The sequence below is a fragment of the Cricetulus griseus genome, chromosome 3 (assembly GCF_003668045.3).
Source record: "Cricetulus griseus strain 17A/GY chromosome 3, alternate assembly CriGri-PICRH-1.0, whole genome shotgun sequence".
Taxonomy (NCBI): domain Eukaryota; kingdom Metazoa; phylum Chordata; class Mammalia; order Rodentia; family Cricetidae; genus Cricetulus; species Cricetulus griseus.
Genome location: NC_048596.1, coordinates 52,249,757 through 52,264,671, shown reverse-complemented (window position 1 = coordinate 52,264,671; position 14,915 = coordinate 52,249,757). Strand labels below are relative to the sequence as shown.

The 14,915-nt window shown below is 51.8% G+C and overlaps 2 protein-coding genes across 4 annotated transcripts in view; one reads left to right on the top strand and one right to left on the bottom strand.

Moving 5' to 3' along the window:
• Positions 1–2,689, top strand: part of Macrod1 (mono-ADP ribosylhydrolase 1) — a 144,949-nt gene extending 142,260 nt beyond the window's left edge. For 2 of the 3 annotated variants that reach the window (XM_027408418.2, XM_027408417.2), the window contains 6 exons: positions 1,042–1,158; positions 1,415–1,536; positions 1,632–1,662; positions 1,763–1,836; positions 2,160–2,241; positions 2,539–2,689. In XM_027408418.2, the coding sequence (XP_027264219.1) occupies positions 1,042–1,158; positions 1,415–1,536; positions 1,632–1,662; positions 1,763–1,836; positions 2,160–2,241; positions 2,539–2,576 (464 nt within the window). In that variant the 3' untranslated portion in view covers positions 2,577–2,689. Of the gene's footprint in view, positions 1–1,041; positions 1,159–1,414; positions 1,537–1,631; positions 1,663–1,762; positions 1,837–2,159; positions 2,242–2,332; positions 2,368–2,538 lie in introns of all 3 variants that reach the window. The other variant, XM_027408419.2, reaches the window with a different exon arrangement.
• A 142-nt stretch (positions 2,690–2,831) lies between these two features.
• Otub1 (OTU deubiquitinase, ubiquitin aldehyde binding 1) lies at positions 2,832–11,516 on the bottom strand. The gene is made up of 7 exons (XM_027408420.2): positions 11,367–11,516; positions 9,292–9,353; positions 8,948–9,046; positions 4,664–4,782; positions 4,374–4,458; positions 4,064–4,258; positions 2,832–3,929 (listed from the first exon to the last, which is right to left on the bottom strand). Exons 1-7 carry the CDS (start codon positions 11,422–11,424, stop codon positions 3,732–3,734), a joined length of 816 nt encoding a protein of 271 aa, XP_027264221.1. The 5' UTR covers positions 11,425–11,516; the 3' UTR covers positions 2,832–3,731.
• Between the last annotated feature and the right edge of the window lie 3,399 nt (positions 11,517–14,915).

Below are 14,915 nucleotides of genomic sequence, written 5' to 3'. Positions count from 1 at the left end.
AACTCTGGGAAAACCACCCAGTGCCCCCTCTGAGGAAAGCTGAAAATTAGATTTAATTAGGACCCTTAGGGCCCGATAGAAAACAGCAGAAGAAAGAGGGTTGTATACATTTGAAGTTGGAGGGACACAAGAAGGACAAAGGGCCTCACATTAGGAATCTGTAAAAATGGAGCCAGATGGCTTTTTTTTTTTTTTTTTTTTTTTTTTTTTTTTTTTTTTTTTGCATGATGCCAGTGCAGCCAGGTGCCAGGCTGGGAAGCTTCTCGGGGTAGACCTGGGTTTCACCAGCCCTGCCATTTCAGGGGCCACTGTCCCCATTTGCGGTTGAGATGGTGGTAAAGCAGGAGAAAACCTATAGCAAGCAAGGGCAAACCAGTACTTGCCCCAGCCTGCTTGGGCAAAGCTATATGGTAAATCAGTACCAGACTTGCCTTTGGGCTCTGCTGACTCTAGGATATCAAAGCATTGAGAGTTGTTTATCTGGGCCTGGGTCCCCAGGGTCACAGAGAGCCCCAAGAGCTTCCCTTGGATAAACAAGCCCAAGCCTGGCCTCAGTTAAGCAGGGCTTGCCTCACCAGGGCTTAAGAGTCTAGAGACACCTGCGAGGCCTGGTCCAATGGGAAGGATCTGGAAAAGTCAGGCTCAGGCCCCGGGTTGGATCTGCCGTTTGAACTAGGTGTCCTCCGTTCCTCAAATGGGAGTAAAAGAAGCCTAGAGTTTGGCACGGCCTTGTCAAAAAGTGGGATTTAGGATCCCATCCGTTCTTAGATCCCTGTAGAGATGGCAAGTGACCTCAGGAGGGCGCGTCCCGGACCGAGAACCAAGAGGGTGGGTCAGGCGCGCCCCCTGCCGGTCGCCCCGTGCCTCTTCGCTCGGGGGCCAGTTGCCGCTTAGAGCTTCAGTTTGCCTGGATGTGAAACAAGAGCCGCCAGAGGCCTCGGCCTTGTGATGCAGGTGGAGTTTCTCGGGGTTGGGGTGTCATGTCTGATACTTCAGGGATGAGGGGAACCCTGCCGCTCATTTCAACTGGTCCTCCCGCAGTGGACGGCTGCATCCACAGGGCCGCGGGACCCCTGCTCACCGACGAGTGTCGCACCCTGCACAACTGTGAGACTGGCAAAGCTAAGATCACCTGCGGCTATCGGCTGCCGGCCAAGTGTGAGTGCACTAGGGGAACTGCCCGTAACTGCAAGGGGGCATCTTAACTTTAAGGACCTGGCCTCTCTGATACCCCAGAGAGCAGATGGAAAGGGGCTGGAGCTGCAGAGCCCCAGCGGGCAGGACAAGAGGATGGAGTTACTGTCTTCCACCACTTAGCAAGGTGGCATGTGGGTGGGCGGGCGCAAGGGTGGGGTCTTTCTGGCAAGATGTTCGGGGAAACTTTGGCCTCTGACTTAAGCTCACCCTACCTTAGACGTCATCCACACAGTGGGGCCTATCGCTGTAGGCCAGCCCAGTGCCAGCCAGGCAGCTGAGCTCCGCAGCTGCTATTTGAGCAGCCTGGACCTGCTTCTGGAGCACCGGTTGCGCTCAGTGGTAAGAGTCGCCAGGCGCGTGGGGGGGGGGGGAGGGATATCCAGGGAGGCACCTAGTGACCAAGTCCTTATGTCATCTGGCACTCCCTTCCCCAGGCTTTCCCATGCATTTCTACAGGCGTGTTTGGTGAGTCTGGAAAAGCAAGGCCAGGGTGGGCAGTGAGGGCCCCATTTGTCAAGGTGGGCGGGGCGGGGCCAGATTTGAACTCAACAGACCATGCCCTCAGGATACCCTAATGAGGAGGCAGCTGAGGTAGTGCTGGCGGCGCTGCGGGGGTGGCTGGAGCAGCACAAGGACAAGGTGAGACTGGAGAGAATGGTTGGCAGCGAGGCGGGAGCAGGGGCACCTAGTTCTGGGTAGGTGCGGCCAGTCGGTACCTGCCCTCCCCAGGCCCACTCCCCCCCCGTGGGCTTATTTGTTGTGGGACAGCCGATGGGAAGGGGCTGAGCGTGCAGCCTGAACCCCTTCTATGATGGGTACTGTTGATTCTCAAATCTCCACGGACAGTACACCCATAGTAGGCAGTTGAGACCCTGCCACTGTGGGTGGGTTTGGGGAGCACGAAGTACTGGGACTGATGGCCCGGTGGAGGCCCCACCCGGGCTCAGCAATCCCTGGCGCAGGTGGATCGGCTTATCATCTGTGTGTTCCTGGAGAAGGACGAGGACATTTACCGAGAGCGCCTGCCCCATTACTTCCCAGTAGGTATGTGCCCTCCTTTTCCTCCGGGGCCCCCCAGGCTAGCCTACCCCTCCCCCATGGCCCTGGGCGGCTCTCACTGTCCTCTGCCTTCCAGCCTGAGGCTCCTGAAGCCCACCCTGAATGGGACTGGTAAGCAGGGCCTGGCCCAGTGTGGTGTGGCCACCCTACACTAACCTGGCCCTCTAACACCTGCTCAATCTGCTGTTGCCCACCTCCATGCAGTGGGGTGGTGAAGCTGGGGAGGGGCCCAGGGGCCTTCAGAAGTCCTAAACTCCTTTGATCTATCTGCTCTACCATCAGACCCACCTGGGCCTGTGGGACCTCGCTCCCAACTCTGAGAGAAGCCGAACAGCTTGTTCCAGCCTGGCCACCCCGAGTTCTGTCCTGTCCCTCAGTATGTCCTGCCCTGCCTTTCAGAAGCCTCTTAATAAAGATGTCTGATTCAGCCTCACTTGTCTGAGTGCTGGGGTCTGGGTCTGGCTGGGGCCCAGGGGTAAGGTGTCTTGGGGCTGTTTTTGCTTCAAGTGGCTCCAAGAGCCCTGGGTGAGCCAGGCGGGTGAGTGAGCCATTGGCCAGAGAGCAGAGGCGGTGGCGGCTGCAGCACTTCACATTTATTGAGGGCCTGCCCCCAAGGAGCTCACAGCCTGGGCTGAGATCCCACATGTGCTGGGGGTGGGGAGGAGAAGGCAAAGAGGCAGGTAATGCAGATATGGCCCAAGCAAAGGGGTGCAGAGCAAGCACAGGCAGGGAGCTCTGGGGAACCAGTAACAGGCAAGCCCTGCCTAGATAGGAATGAGGCCTTCTGCTCCTCCCACACCAAGTCAGTTCTTCCTGGGGCCCAGAGGATGAGCAGCTCCCCCATCTACCTGGGCCAGCCTCCTCCCATAACCTTCTCGTCTCAGGACTCCTCAATCATGCAGACCCCTGGAGGTGGGCAGAAAGCTGTGATCTGGAAGCTCTGGCCAGAATAGCAAATCTGTTACTCTAAGGAGCAGCTTTGAGTGTGGGTGACCTGAGACCTCCAGCCAAGTGCCCAAGGAACTTCAAAAGTTCCCATGGAAACCCCTGGAAAGTCAAGGAGGAAAGGGGGCAGGCCTTATGGGTAGATAGAAAGCAGAACTCTAAGGAGCATGGAGGCCTAGCCCCCTCAAATTTCTCTTGGCAGAGACACTTGGGGTGGATAGGAAGAAAGCTGAGGGACCCACCCTGGGGGAAGGGACAGCCAGACATACAGCAGCCAGTAGACATGTAGGGAAGAGCAGCAGAGCAGGGAAACGCACACTCAGGCTCACCACCAGCATCCCCTTTAATAAAACATGGAAGGTTGTGTGACAGGGAAAAGGGAGGAGTGAAATATGACCATTTACAACCACAAAAAACAAAACAAAACAAAAAAACAAACAAAAAAAAAACCAAAACAAAACAAAAAACCCTCTGTACATGTCTAGTGCCTGGCAGGGGGAGGGAGGCAGGACGCAGCAGGCCAGCCGGCCCTATTTGTAGAGGATATCGTAGTGTCCAGGCCGGTAGAGAAGGTAGACCTTGGGCTCGGAGCCCTCAGGGAAGACATGTGGGTTGGTGGTGCCGCCCTCACCACGGTCCATGTACTCTACTTGGATGGACACGCTGAGGGCTTGCGCCAGGGCGATGATGTGGATATGGTCGCTCTCCTTGCACATGGGTTCCACCTCCTGTGGTACAGGGGCAGGTCAGGCCTGTCCCAAAACCCTCCCCCTCCCCAGGTCCCAACCTCACCCAGCATGTCCCACCCTTAAACAAAAGAGAAAAAGAGGGTCCCAGGGCAGAGTTGAAGAGGAGGTGGCACCTGCTGGCAGAACTCCTTAACAGTCCGGCCACCCTCTATGAAGTGCTCGAAGAACTTGCTCTCTCGCTGCAGGTAGCCTGAGGTGAGCAGCCGCAGGTAGACCACAAGGTAGTCTGAGGTGCTCTGGTCATTGAAGGAGGCCAGCAGCTCAGCTACGGAGGTCTGCTTCTCCACCTGCTCGATAAGGTCCATGAACTGCCCCACCCGGGGACCAGAGATAAGAGGAGGAAAATGAGTAAGGAGAGGCCACCCTACCACAGCCTACAGAGCCACCCCACTGTTGGGGTGAGCCTGAAATAGCTAGGCTCACCGTGTTGTGGAAGTCCTCGATTGTGAACTCAGTGAAGCCCTGGGACACCAGGTCCTCTTTACTCTTGGCAGACACAGCCTTGAACCTGTGGGTGGGAAGGGATGGGAGGGCCAGCATGGGCTTCTCAGCCAGCAGAGCAAGGGCTTAGCCAGCCCAGGCCTGCCTAGACAAGACCACCCACCACCAAGTTCAAAAAGAAGTCCCAAACAACCAACCCAAATGATGGCTGGCCTAAGGCCCAGATCTCCTATCCATCAGGAGGGGCCTGGAGCCCCCAGTGCTCTCCTCACCGCTGCAGCTCCTTGCTGTCATCCAGCAGCGCCTCCAAGTGGGAGAAGCCGAATGCTCGATAGAAGCAGTTGCCATCAGGCCTGGTCTTGCGGATGTATGAGTACTTTTTGTGAAGGTCCTGTAGAAGAGCAGCCCAGTTTAACATCCAGCCAGGCCAGGGCCAGCCCAAGAAATGGCCATAGCAGCAGGCGGCAACTCAACTCCAGGTTCCCACCTCCAGGCTGCTGAATGAGGGCACCAAGTCACCCACTGGAACAGAGCCCTCCCCTGGAGGTTCCCAGAAGCTGTGCACTTATGTGTCAACAGGTTGTGTGGTCACCAGCTGCTTGCCATGTGGGTGCTACTGGCCACAGAGCCATTTGCTTATAAAAACAGATGACCAAATCTGTCCTTGACTAACTCAACTTTCCAGGTCTTTCAATACAAGCAAGGCAAAGCAGGGGAAAAGAACAGGCCATACTACCAGCTGCCTGGATGCCTGAGGTTCCTTAGCCTAGCATGGCTCCAGCCACAGAGAGCAGCTCTCTCTATAATCTGAGGCTAAACCAGCTCCCCCATCCACTTTTACCTCCCAACCACGCTGCATTAGTCAAGGACAGGGACCATCTCCTTCAGCTGTTTCCACTTTCTCCAAACGAAGCCCATCCCCATGAAAGCAACCCCTAGTGAAGCTTGGTAAACAGGTCTCACTCACCTGGACACCCCTACCCCTGCTCTCTTCAGCCTGATCCTTCCTCCTTTACTTATCTCTCTCAGGCTACCCCTCATCTTTCTCCATTCTAAAAGGCGAGGCTCCCACCAAATCACACTGTATCCTTCCTCAAGACACCTGCCAGATGACAACCCTCAGGCAACCCTCAGTAATGAGAGTCCCTTCACACTCAGAACTTGGCCCTGACATCTGCTACTTAGCTACCCCAATACTCACCACTAGCTCATGTCTTCCTTCAGATTCAAGGACATGAATCTAGTTTATAGATTATACTTTACAGACCCCACAGGTATGTAAGATCCAGGTGGGTCTTCCAATAAAAACAGAAACTCCTATGGAAGGCTTTTGTCCGACCAAGGTCAAAAACAACCTAGAGCTACTATAGCAGAGTCAATTCAGCCCTCCCTGGCCCAGCCTCTGGAGAGTGACAACACAACATCCCATCTTTTCCTTTACCAGCTCTCTCCCAGGCTACCTGCCGGCATCTATCTCCATCTAAAAGACAGGGCTCCCACCAAACCACACAGTATCCTTCCTCAAGACACTTGCCAGTTACAACACATCCAAATATAGGGCTTCCTGCCTGCTCTGTGAACACCACAGGCCTGACAGTATCTTCACCTTAATCCGAATAACAGTTTTTTCCTTTCATTTTGGTTTTGAGACAGGGTCACATTTTGCAGCCCAGGCTAGCCTTGAACTTGCAGGAATCTTTTTTTTTTTCTTTTTCTTTTCTTTTTTTCTTTTTTTTTTTTTGGTTTTTTGAGACAGGGTTTCTCTGTATAGTTTTGGAGGCTGTCCTGGAACTTGCTCTGTAGACCAGGCTGGCCTCGAACTCAGAGATCCACCTGCCTCTGTCTCCTGAGTGCTGGGACTAAAGATGTGCGCCACCAACACCCAGCTGCAGGAATCTTCTGAGTACTAAAATTCCAGGCCAACAAACCTAAATCAAGTTCTACCTTTGAAGTCGGGCAGTGGTGGTGAACGTTTTTAATATCAGTGCTTGGGAAGCAGAGGCAGGCAGATCTGTGAGTTCCAAGGCCAGCCTGGTCTACAGAGCAAGATCCAGGACAGCCAGAGCTACAGAGAAACCCTGTCTCAGCACCACCCCCCAAAGTTCCACCTTTGATGCTCTGTCTCCCCTATACCTCTTCATTCCCACAGCTGGGTTGCACCAGCCTGCTCTACACCCAGCTCTGAACCACAACCTCAGATGGCTCACTTCTCTCCCCAACCACCCACCAAACAGTATGCACATCCCTCAGGCTCTTCCCCTCAACACACCTAGTACCCAAATGTCATATTACACAGCCCACTACTGGTCCATCATACCTGCTTCCTGTTCTATTGCCAAAGCACCTCACCATTCCCTCTGACTCCACCTAATCCCCTAAGGCCTATTCTCAGTCCTGAAACACCAGTAACCTTAGACAGGTACTTTTCCTTCCTGCATCCTTGCAAGCACCCACACACTCCCAGGCCTCTTAAACCACCTCAGCCGGCACTACTCTTGGATGCCCTGTCACTTGTCATCTTGCTTCTTGTCTGTTCATCAAACGCACTTTTTCAGGGAGGTTCTTAACCAATACCCTTATTTAAACCACAAACTCTTTGCATTCCTTTATTTCTCTCCACAGTACTAACCAACTCCAGCAACCAAACTGTGTGTGTGTGGGGGGGGGGGAGACACGGACAAGTTTACAGTGTTGAGACAGCAGTTTTCGATACGTAGCCCAGGCTGGCCTTGACCCTCCTGCTTCATTCTCTCCCGAGAGTAAAGACCTTTACTCTCCACCACACACACCTTTAGGTTGGTATCTGTCTTGTCCTGTCCCCTATAAGCATCACAGAAGCAAAACTGTGTTTCAGTCCCCAGTATCTGCAGTATCTCCAGTGCCTGGGGCAGAGCACATGCCTGGTGAATGTAACATGACACTGCACTAAGACTGCTGAGCCCAGCCACTCTACTGCTATAAGTTCCCTGCCCACATATAGTCAGGTACCCTGTGGAATGCTCATGCCCACTTCCTTCCATCCTCAGAGTCTATGCCACAGGAGCCAAGTACACACCCAGACTGGCTCTGCCATTACCACCCAGGAAGAACAGGAGGGCTTGGGCAGAGTACACAGAATGGACGTTAGGGTGCGAAGGCACACTGCTGCCAACAGCTCTCTTCAAAATGAAAACATATTGCTAAATGACTCAATGATGGAAGAACCTGAGGATCATCCTGTTGGTTTTACAGGGCCCCACTCTACTAACTGGCCACAAGGGAGGGGGAAAGTCACTGCTTTGAAACCCTTGCTAAGCAGCAGCAGCCCCAAGTCCAACACCTTCCCTGAACTTGCCCCACAGGATGAAAGTAACTCTAGCCTGAAGCCACACAACTAGAGAGCACAGACCTAAAAGTCTGGGCCTAGCTAGGCGTTGGTGGTGCATACTTTAATCCCAGCACTCAGGAGGCAGAGGCAGGCAGATCTCTGTGAGTTTGAGGCCAGCCTGGTCTCCAGAGCGAGTGCCAAGATAGGCTCCAAAGCTACACAGAGAAACCCTGTCTCGGAAAAAAAAAAAAAAAAAAAAGTCTGGGCTGTTATGTACTCACATGTATTTTGGAAAAATCCTAAACCCCTGAGCAGTGGGTAAGAGCAGGTCACAAACTAGGTATAACTGACCCAGGCTGAAGAGGGGTGATTTAGCACATACATTTCCACCCAGGTGCTAAGGACAGACCTTAGGTCCTTGCAAACACTGGGCTCATGCTATACTGAGCTAGCTGTAGCCCAGCCCTACACAACATTCTAAATTCTCATTAAGTACCAAATGTTCAGTCAGGAAAGCTCATGAATTCTGGCTTCTCTGACAACAGAGGATGCTCCTTACCATGCCTGTTTTTGTGCTATGCTGCCCTCCCATCTACTACTTAGACAGTTTCACTCATTGGGCTACCAGCTTGGCCATCTAAAGGCTCCAGCTCCAAGTAGAGGATATAAACTCCTTCAATCCTCAGGCTGTCTATTAAATATTATTTTCATACCAGGGTCACAATTCAACCTCCATTGCTCCCAGTCTTTGGGGTGGCTGGCAAAGAAATGCCTCAGCTTGAGGGATGCAACAGGGACACACATAGGGAGCCTGTCCTCCACAAAGATCCAACAGACAGACAGACTGTAGGACAGGTCTCTATATAACCCATCTACCCATCCCAACACCAGCAAGTTTGTCCCCTGGCTGGGTACTGAATTGTCAGTGCCCACCCAGCCTGCACCTGGTCCCACCTGAGCATCACCTACCTCAACCTTACAGCCACCCTACAGGCAGATGCTTTCACTGTCCCTATTTTACAGATGAGGACATTCAGGGCTCAGAGACACTGAAGGACCTGCCAAGAAGACAGCTGCTGAGTGGCAATCTGATGTGAATGGAGGTCTCAGTCCAGAGGCTGCACACTTCAAGAACTAGCAATGAGAGGTGTGTCCCAAGCCCCCCAACACCCTACCCTCTCAAAGATTAGGCCTGGCAAAAAGCAGGGCTGAAACAGGCTTCCTCCTGCCCCTCTGGCCAGGATCCCACCTTGATCTTCTGTTGATAGATGTTGTCATCCTCAGCATACTCCTTGTACAGGACTGAGAGTTCCAGCCGCTCCGACACCAGAGGATTCTGCACAGCAATCTGCAGGAGGCAGGGATCCATCATGCTCTGGCACGGAAGTTGAGTAACCCACACCTAACATCTACAAAAGGGGTTCTGGGCTGGTCATTCAGTGGCACAGCAACCCCCATAAATGCATGGAGTGCCTAGCATAGACTGGAGGGGAGGGGAGGGCTTCAAAACAGACACTAGGCCTCAGGCCCTGACTATACACCCAACCATAAAATCCTCAGATTCTGCCTCCCCAGCCTTCTCCAACCTCTCACCTCTTGTTGAATTCGGTCCTGCTGAGCCATAATGGCTTCATCATAGGCCAGACAGTTAACACCTAAAAAAAAAAAAAAAAAAAAAAAAAAAAAAAAAAAAAAAAAAAAAAAAAAAAAAAAAAAAGAAGAAGTGCCAAGCAAGGGTTACTGTGGGGACCTGGCTATCTCTATGGCAGGCAGCTTTGGCAGAACAGGTTTGGAATATGGAGCCCCGTGTCTTATATTCCACTGTGTAATCTTGGCAAAGTCCTTCCTCTTTAGGTTTTCACTTCCTGTCTTTTGGAGAAGGTAGCTGTTCCGGTATGGTGTTATTTGCAAGGGTAAATCAAGAAGACCACAAGTTCAAGGCTACTGGAGCTACACAAAGCCTAGTCTCCAAAAATAAAATAAAAGGGGGGGGGTGTAGTGTGAGCAGCACAGTGCACAGCTCTAAGTCCCAGCACTTACAGACCAGACCAGGAAGATAAAGAAGCCTAGGAGTTCAAGATCAACCCTGGAAATACACAAGGCCTTATCTTGGAAGAAAACAGGTCTGGGGTTGAGGCTCAGTGGTAGAAAATATATTTGTCCTGCAGGTGTAAGCCCTGGCTTCTATTTCTAGCAACCCGAAAAAGCAGTAAATAAAAAATGACAAGCCAGGCAGTGGTGGCGCACACCTTTAATCCCAGCACTCAGGAGGCAGAGGCAGGCGGATCTCTGTGAGTTCGTGCCCAGCCTGTTCTACAGAGCAAGTGCCAGGACAGGCTCCAAAGCTACAGAGAGAAACCCTGTCTCGAAAAACAAAAAACAAAACAAACAAAAAAGTGACAAAATAAAGATCACTATCAAGACACTCTTCCAGCCTTGCTATTCCTTTTTCCCTGATTTCTAACATTATCTGTAGCATCCTGGCTGGGGAAGGGAGTCTCTGGGGGAAAGCAAGATGAGGTGGGTGGAGCCCTAGGTGGAATGAGAGCATCTCTCCAACAAGCACTTTGCTGGGACACACCCTTTATCCTTCTGTGGTCCTATTGCTAATGGTGCTCATTTTGCAAATAACAAATGCAAAGAAGCGACTCCATCTTGCCCAAGGTCAAAACCAGTGAAGAGCTGTGGGCATGTCCACATCTGTACAATTCCAGTCTGAGCTCTTGGCAATGTCACTTGCACTGCACTGCGAAGCCCTCTACCCTTACCTGAAGAATGGATTAATGCCAACACCTTGCTCCCATCATCAAAATACACTGGGATCCTGAAAGCACCAAGTAATACTTAAGCACTCTCTAGAGGCATCCATGGATTTGGGAGGTTCATCCTGTGGACCCTACTCCAAGCAACTATTGGATAGGGGTCAGGAGACACTAATTCTAGTCCGGAATCCTTCTTAGATATATGATCGAGAACAATTTCTTTCTTCGTACCTGGGTTTGCTAGTCTAGAGTGTAGAGTTAGAGCAGGGTGTGCATGTCCAGGTTCTCAGCTGAGCCTATGTCCCACAACAGGGCGGTCCCTCCCACTAGAGAAACTTAATCCCCAGACCCCAAGTTCATGCATGGTAGACATGGAGAGGGCGTGACCGGTTTTTTTGTTTTAAGGACCAGAGAACTAGGAAAACAATGCCTGCATCTGCTAGGGGAGGCCAGACGAGCTCTAACGAAGAGGGCTGCAGGCAGCATCCCGAACGCCCCACAGGGGACTTCATGCTTGGCAGCTCGGCGTCACTCAACGCCGTTCGGCTGTTCGGGTAAGGGCGGGCGGCTCGGCCCAGGCCTAGGCCTCGGCTTGACTGCGAGGACTCGGGCAGGCTGACTTGGCGAGCCGGCCGAGGCCGCGGGACGGGTGGAGGCGGGGCGGCCCAGGCCCCGCCCCAGGCGTGCACCAGAGGCCGAGCGGCGGTCCTCACCGCCCCGCCCGGCCGGGGGTCGCTGCGGGCCTGCTTCCATTGTGAGGGGGAGGGGAGAGGAGGAGGAGGCGGAGGGCTCCGCGGCACGCTGCGCCCGGGCCCCGGCGGCCCTGCCTCCCGGAGCTCCTCGGGAGCGGCCGACCGAACCTCGCCCCCGCCAGCCCCGGCAGGACATCGTTCCCTTGGTCCGTACCTTCGGAGTCGCTGCCCAGCGGCTCCTGCTTCTGCTGCTGAGGTTCCTCCGCCGCCATCTTTAAACAGCGCCGCACTGCCGACCGCTTCCGGGTTATTAATCGCCCTCCTCCCGGAAGGGAGCCCCTCCTCGTGGCCCCTCCTTCGCAACGCCCCTAGCAACAGGCTCCCCTTGGCGGTTGTCAGGGGCTGGGCAGCTCCTGCGGGCCCTGGAGAGCCCGGGGGCCCGTGACCCCAGGAGACGCGGGGGGCGCGGGCGCGCGCTTCCACATCCCCACCCTCCTGAAGGTCATGAGGTGCTAAGGGCCCCCTGGAGTTGCTTCTGTTTTCGGTCTACTGGACTTTAGCTTTAAAACGCAGGTTGTGTAATTGAGATAAGGAGCAAGATGGAATTAAAGTCACGGAAGGCAACATCCCTTCTGCGCGTGCACTCGAGGTACACGAGCCACCAAAGCTGCAGTGCGGAGCGCGGAGCCACCACGAGACAGGAAGTGGTGCCAACATCCTGATGCCCTTCAGAGCCCTTAAATCGAGACCTCTCGCCCCTCGCCACTGAGCCTGTTCTCTGCAAGCTTTGAAGACCTGTTTCTAATAAGAGGACATCTTTCCCTTGATGTCGAACCAAAAGCCTCGACCTGGTTGAGGAAGCAGGTCCATTTAAAAGCATGGACTTAAATCCATAATCCGAACACGTGGAAGGTGGAGACAAGGATCAGAGAGTTCAAGGTAATCCTCCAGTTTCAGGACAAGCTTGGCTTCATGAGACCCTGTCTCAAAACTGGGCCCAAAAGTGACCATCCTTGCTAATTTTTACCAAAGCTTCCCCTATTCCTTGGGTTGTATCTCTAAACTGTTAAATGGGGGCAGACCAGTAGAAAAAAGAACACTCTCATTTGCAGGCCCAAGGCACCCTGAAATGCAAACACCAAACTGAATTTGCAGGAGGAAGGTGTTCATTTATTTGGTTGGTAGCCTTGAAGGGTAAATGGGCTATATCCCTAGCTGCAATGCTTACAAGCCTGGCTATAGCCAGCACTGAGCCACAAAGGGACTCCTTTTTATTCTCCAGTGTAGCAGTTCTCTGTCCTGAGCAGTCCCAACTCCAGCTCCTGTATGAACTCCCTAGTCCAGGTAACAGAGACCATGGTAGAGTTGTTTTGTAGTTCTCTTCAAGATTAAGAAAAAACTACAGGCTAGGGGGCATGGTGCACACCATTAATTCCAGCACGCAGGAGGCAGAGGCAGGTGGATCTCTTCCTCTACAAGACAGAAGCCAGCCTGGTCTACAGAAATTCTAGCTTACTGAGGTCTACACAATGAGACTCACAAAACAAACGTAAAAAGAAAAGCCAAATAGAAATCGTGTCTTTTGTTAATTTTATTGTCTTACTGTATGGGAGGCTGTATGTACCAAGAGGCTTGTGTGAAAGTCAGAGTACAACTTTAGGAAACCCATTCTCTTTCCATCTTTATATGGGCTCTGGAAATAAAACTTTGGTCGTCTGATGGGGGAAGTCCTTCTGTGTATATGTTTGTCTAAATAAAGCACGGTTGGCCAATAGAGAAGCAAGCTAGGCAGGACTAGCAGAGGAGGAGGATTCTGGGAAACGTAGGAAAGGGACAGAGTCGACATGTGATCCCAGGAAGATAGGACGATAAGTCTTTATAAAATATATAGATTAGTAGTTATGTTTGATAATTAAGACTGAGCTAGCAAATGAGAAATCCTAGTCATTGGCCAGCAGTACTGTAACTAAGTAAGACTCTGTGTGTTATTTTGGGGCCTAAACGAGGCGGAAGAAATCAGGCGGCTGGCTGAAAGAGTTATCATACCACTCGTCAGATTTGAGGCACACACTTTACCCACTGAGCCATCTTGCCAGCTCAGCTTTTCCTTAAATATTTTTTGAAGATGTACTTATGTGTATGTATACGTATCACATGCCTGGGGAGGCTAGAAGAGGCCTCCGGGGGTGGAGCTGGGGCTCACAATAGTTGTGAGCTACCCAACCTGGCAGTTTCCAAGAGTGCAGATGGACTATGGTCACAGGAAGGCATTCTATAATGAGGTGGGAACCAGAGCCTCAGCTTATAACCATTAAAAATATATATTCTTTTTGTTTGGTTGGTTGTTTTTTCAAGACAGGGTTTCTATGTGAGGCTTTGGCTGTCCTGGAACTTGCTCTGTAGACCAGGCTGGCCTCAAACTCACAGAGATCCACCTGCCCCTGCCTGCAGAGTACTGGAATTAAAGGTGTTCACCACCACCTACCTAAAAAAATATTCTTTTTAAGATTGTATTATTATGTATACAACATTCTGCTTCCATGTATATCTGCACACCAGAAGAGAGTACCAGATCTCATTACAGGTGGTTGTGAGCCACCATGTGGTTTCTGGGAATTGAACTCAGGTCCTCTGGAAGAGCAGACAGAGCTCTTAACCCCTGAGCCATCTCTCCAGCCCCCTAAAAAATAGATTCTTACTACACATTTGTGTGTGTGTGTGTGTGTTGGTGTGTGTGAGACTGTGCTGTGAGGATGTGGAGAGGTCAGAATTGTAGGAACTGATTCTCTCATTCCATCATGTGGATCCAACTTAGGTCATCAGGTTTGGCAGCAAGCACCCTTATCCTCTGAGCCCTCCCCTCCCCCGAGTCTGTAACACACACACCCCAAGACAGGGTTTCTCTGTGTAGCTTTGGAGCCTGTCCTGGAACTTGCTCTTGTAGATCAGGTTGGTCTTGAACTCACAGAGATCTGCCTGCCTCTGCCTCCCAAGTGCTGGGATTAAAGGTGTGAGCCACCACTGACTGGCCATGGATGATTTTTTTTTTTCTTTCTCTCACTATCTCATTTTTCTTTCTTTCTTTTTTTTTTTGTTTGTTTGTTTTTTTTTTTTTGTTTTGTTTTTCAAGACAGGATTTCTCTGTGTAGCTCTGGCTGTCCTGGAACTTACTCTGTAGACCAGGCTGGCCTTGAATTCACAGAGCTCAGCCTACCAACCTCTGCCTCCCAAGTGCTGGGATTAAAGCCATGTGCCATCACTACCTGGCTTCACAGGTGACTTAAAAATTTTTAATGTGTCTGTGGGTGAAGGGGTATGTGCACTTACACGCAAAAACCCACGGAGGCTAGAGACATCTGATCTGCTGGAGTTAGAGGTGGTTGTAAACCATGTGATGTGGGCGCTGGAAACCAAAAGCAGGTCCTCTTCAAGAGCAGTACATGCTTTCAAACGCTAAAACATCTTTCCATCCTTTTACTATTTGAAACAATAAAGATCTTATATAGCATTCACTCAGTTTTCCTACTGGTGGTAGGCACACAGCAGGACATTAGTCCTCACACAGTAAAGATAAGGAGTGTCTGCTTCTTCACAGGGCCCTTCCTTCTCTGTTTTACAGTCATACTCTTCTCAGCCCTTCCTGATCCCTTCCAACCTTTCATGTTTTCTATTAAACCCTTGTTGGCTTGCATTATGTAAGAGGCCTGGCAGAGTGGTAGTGGCGCATGCCTTTAATCCCAGCACTCGGGAGGTAGAGGCAGGA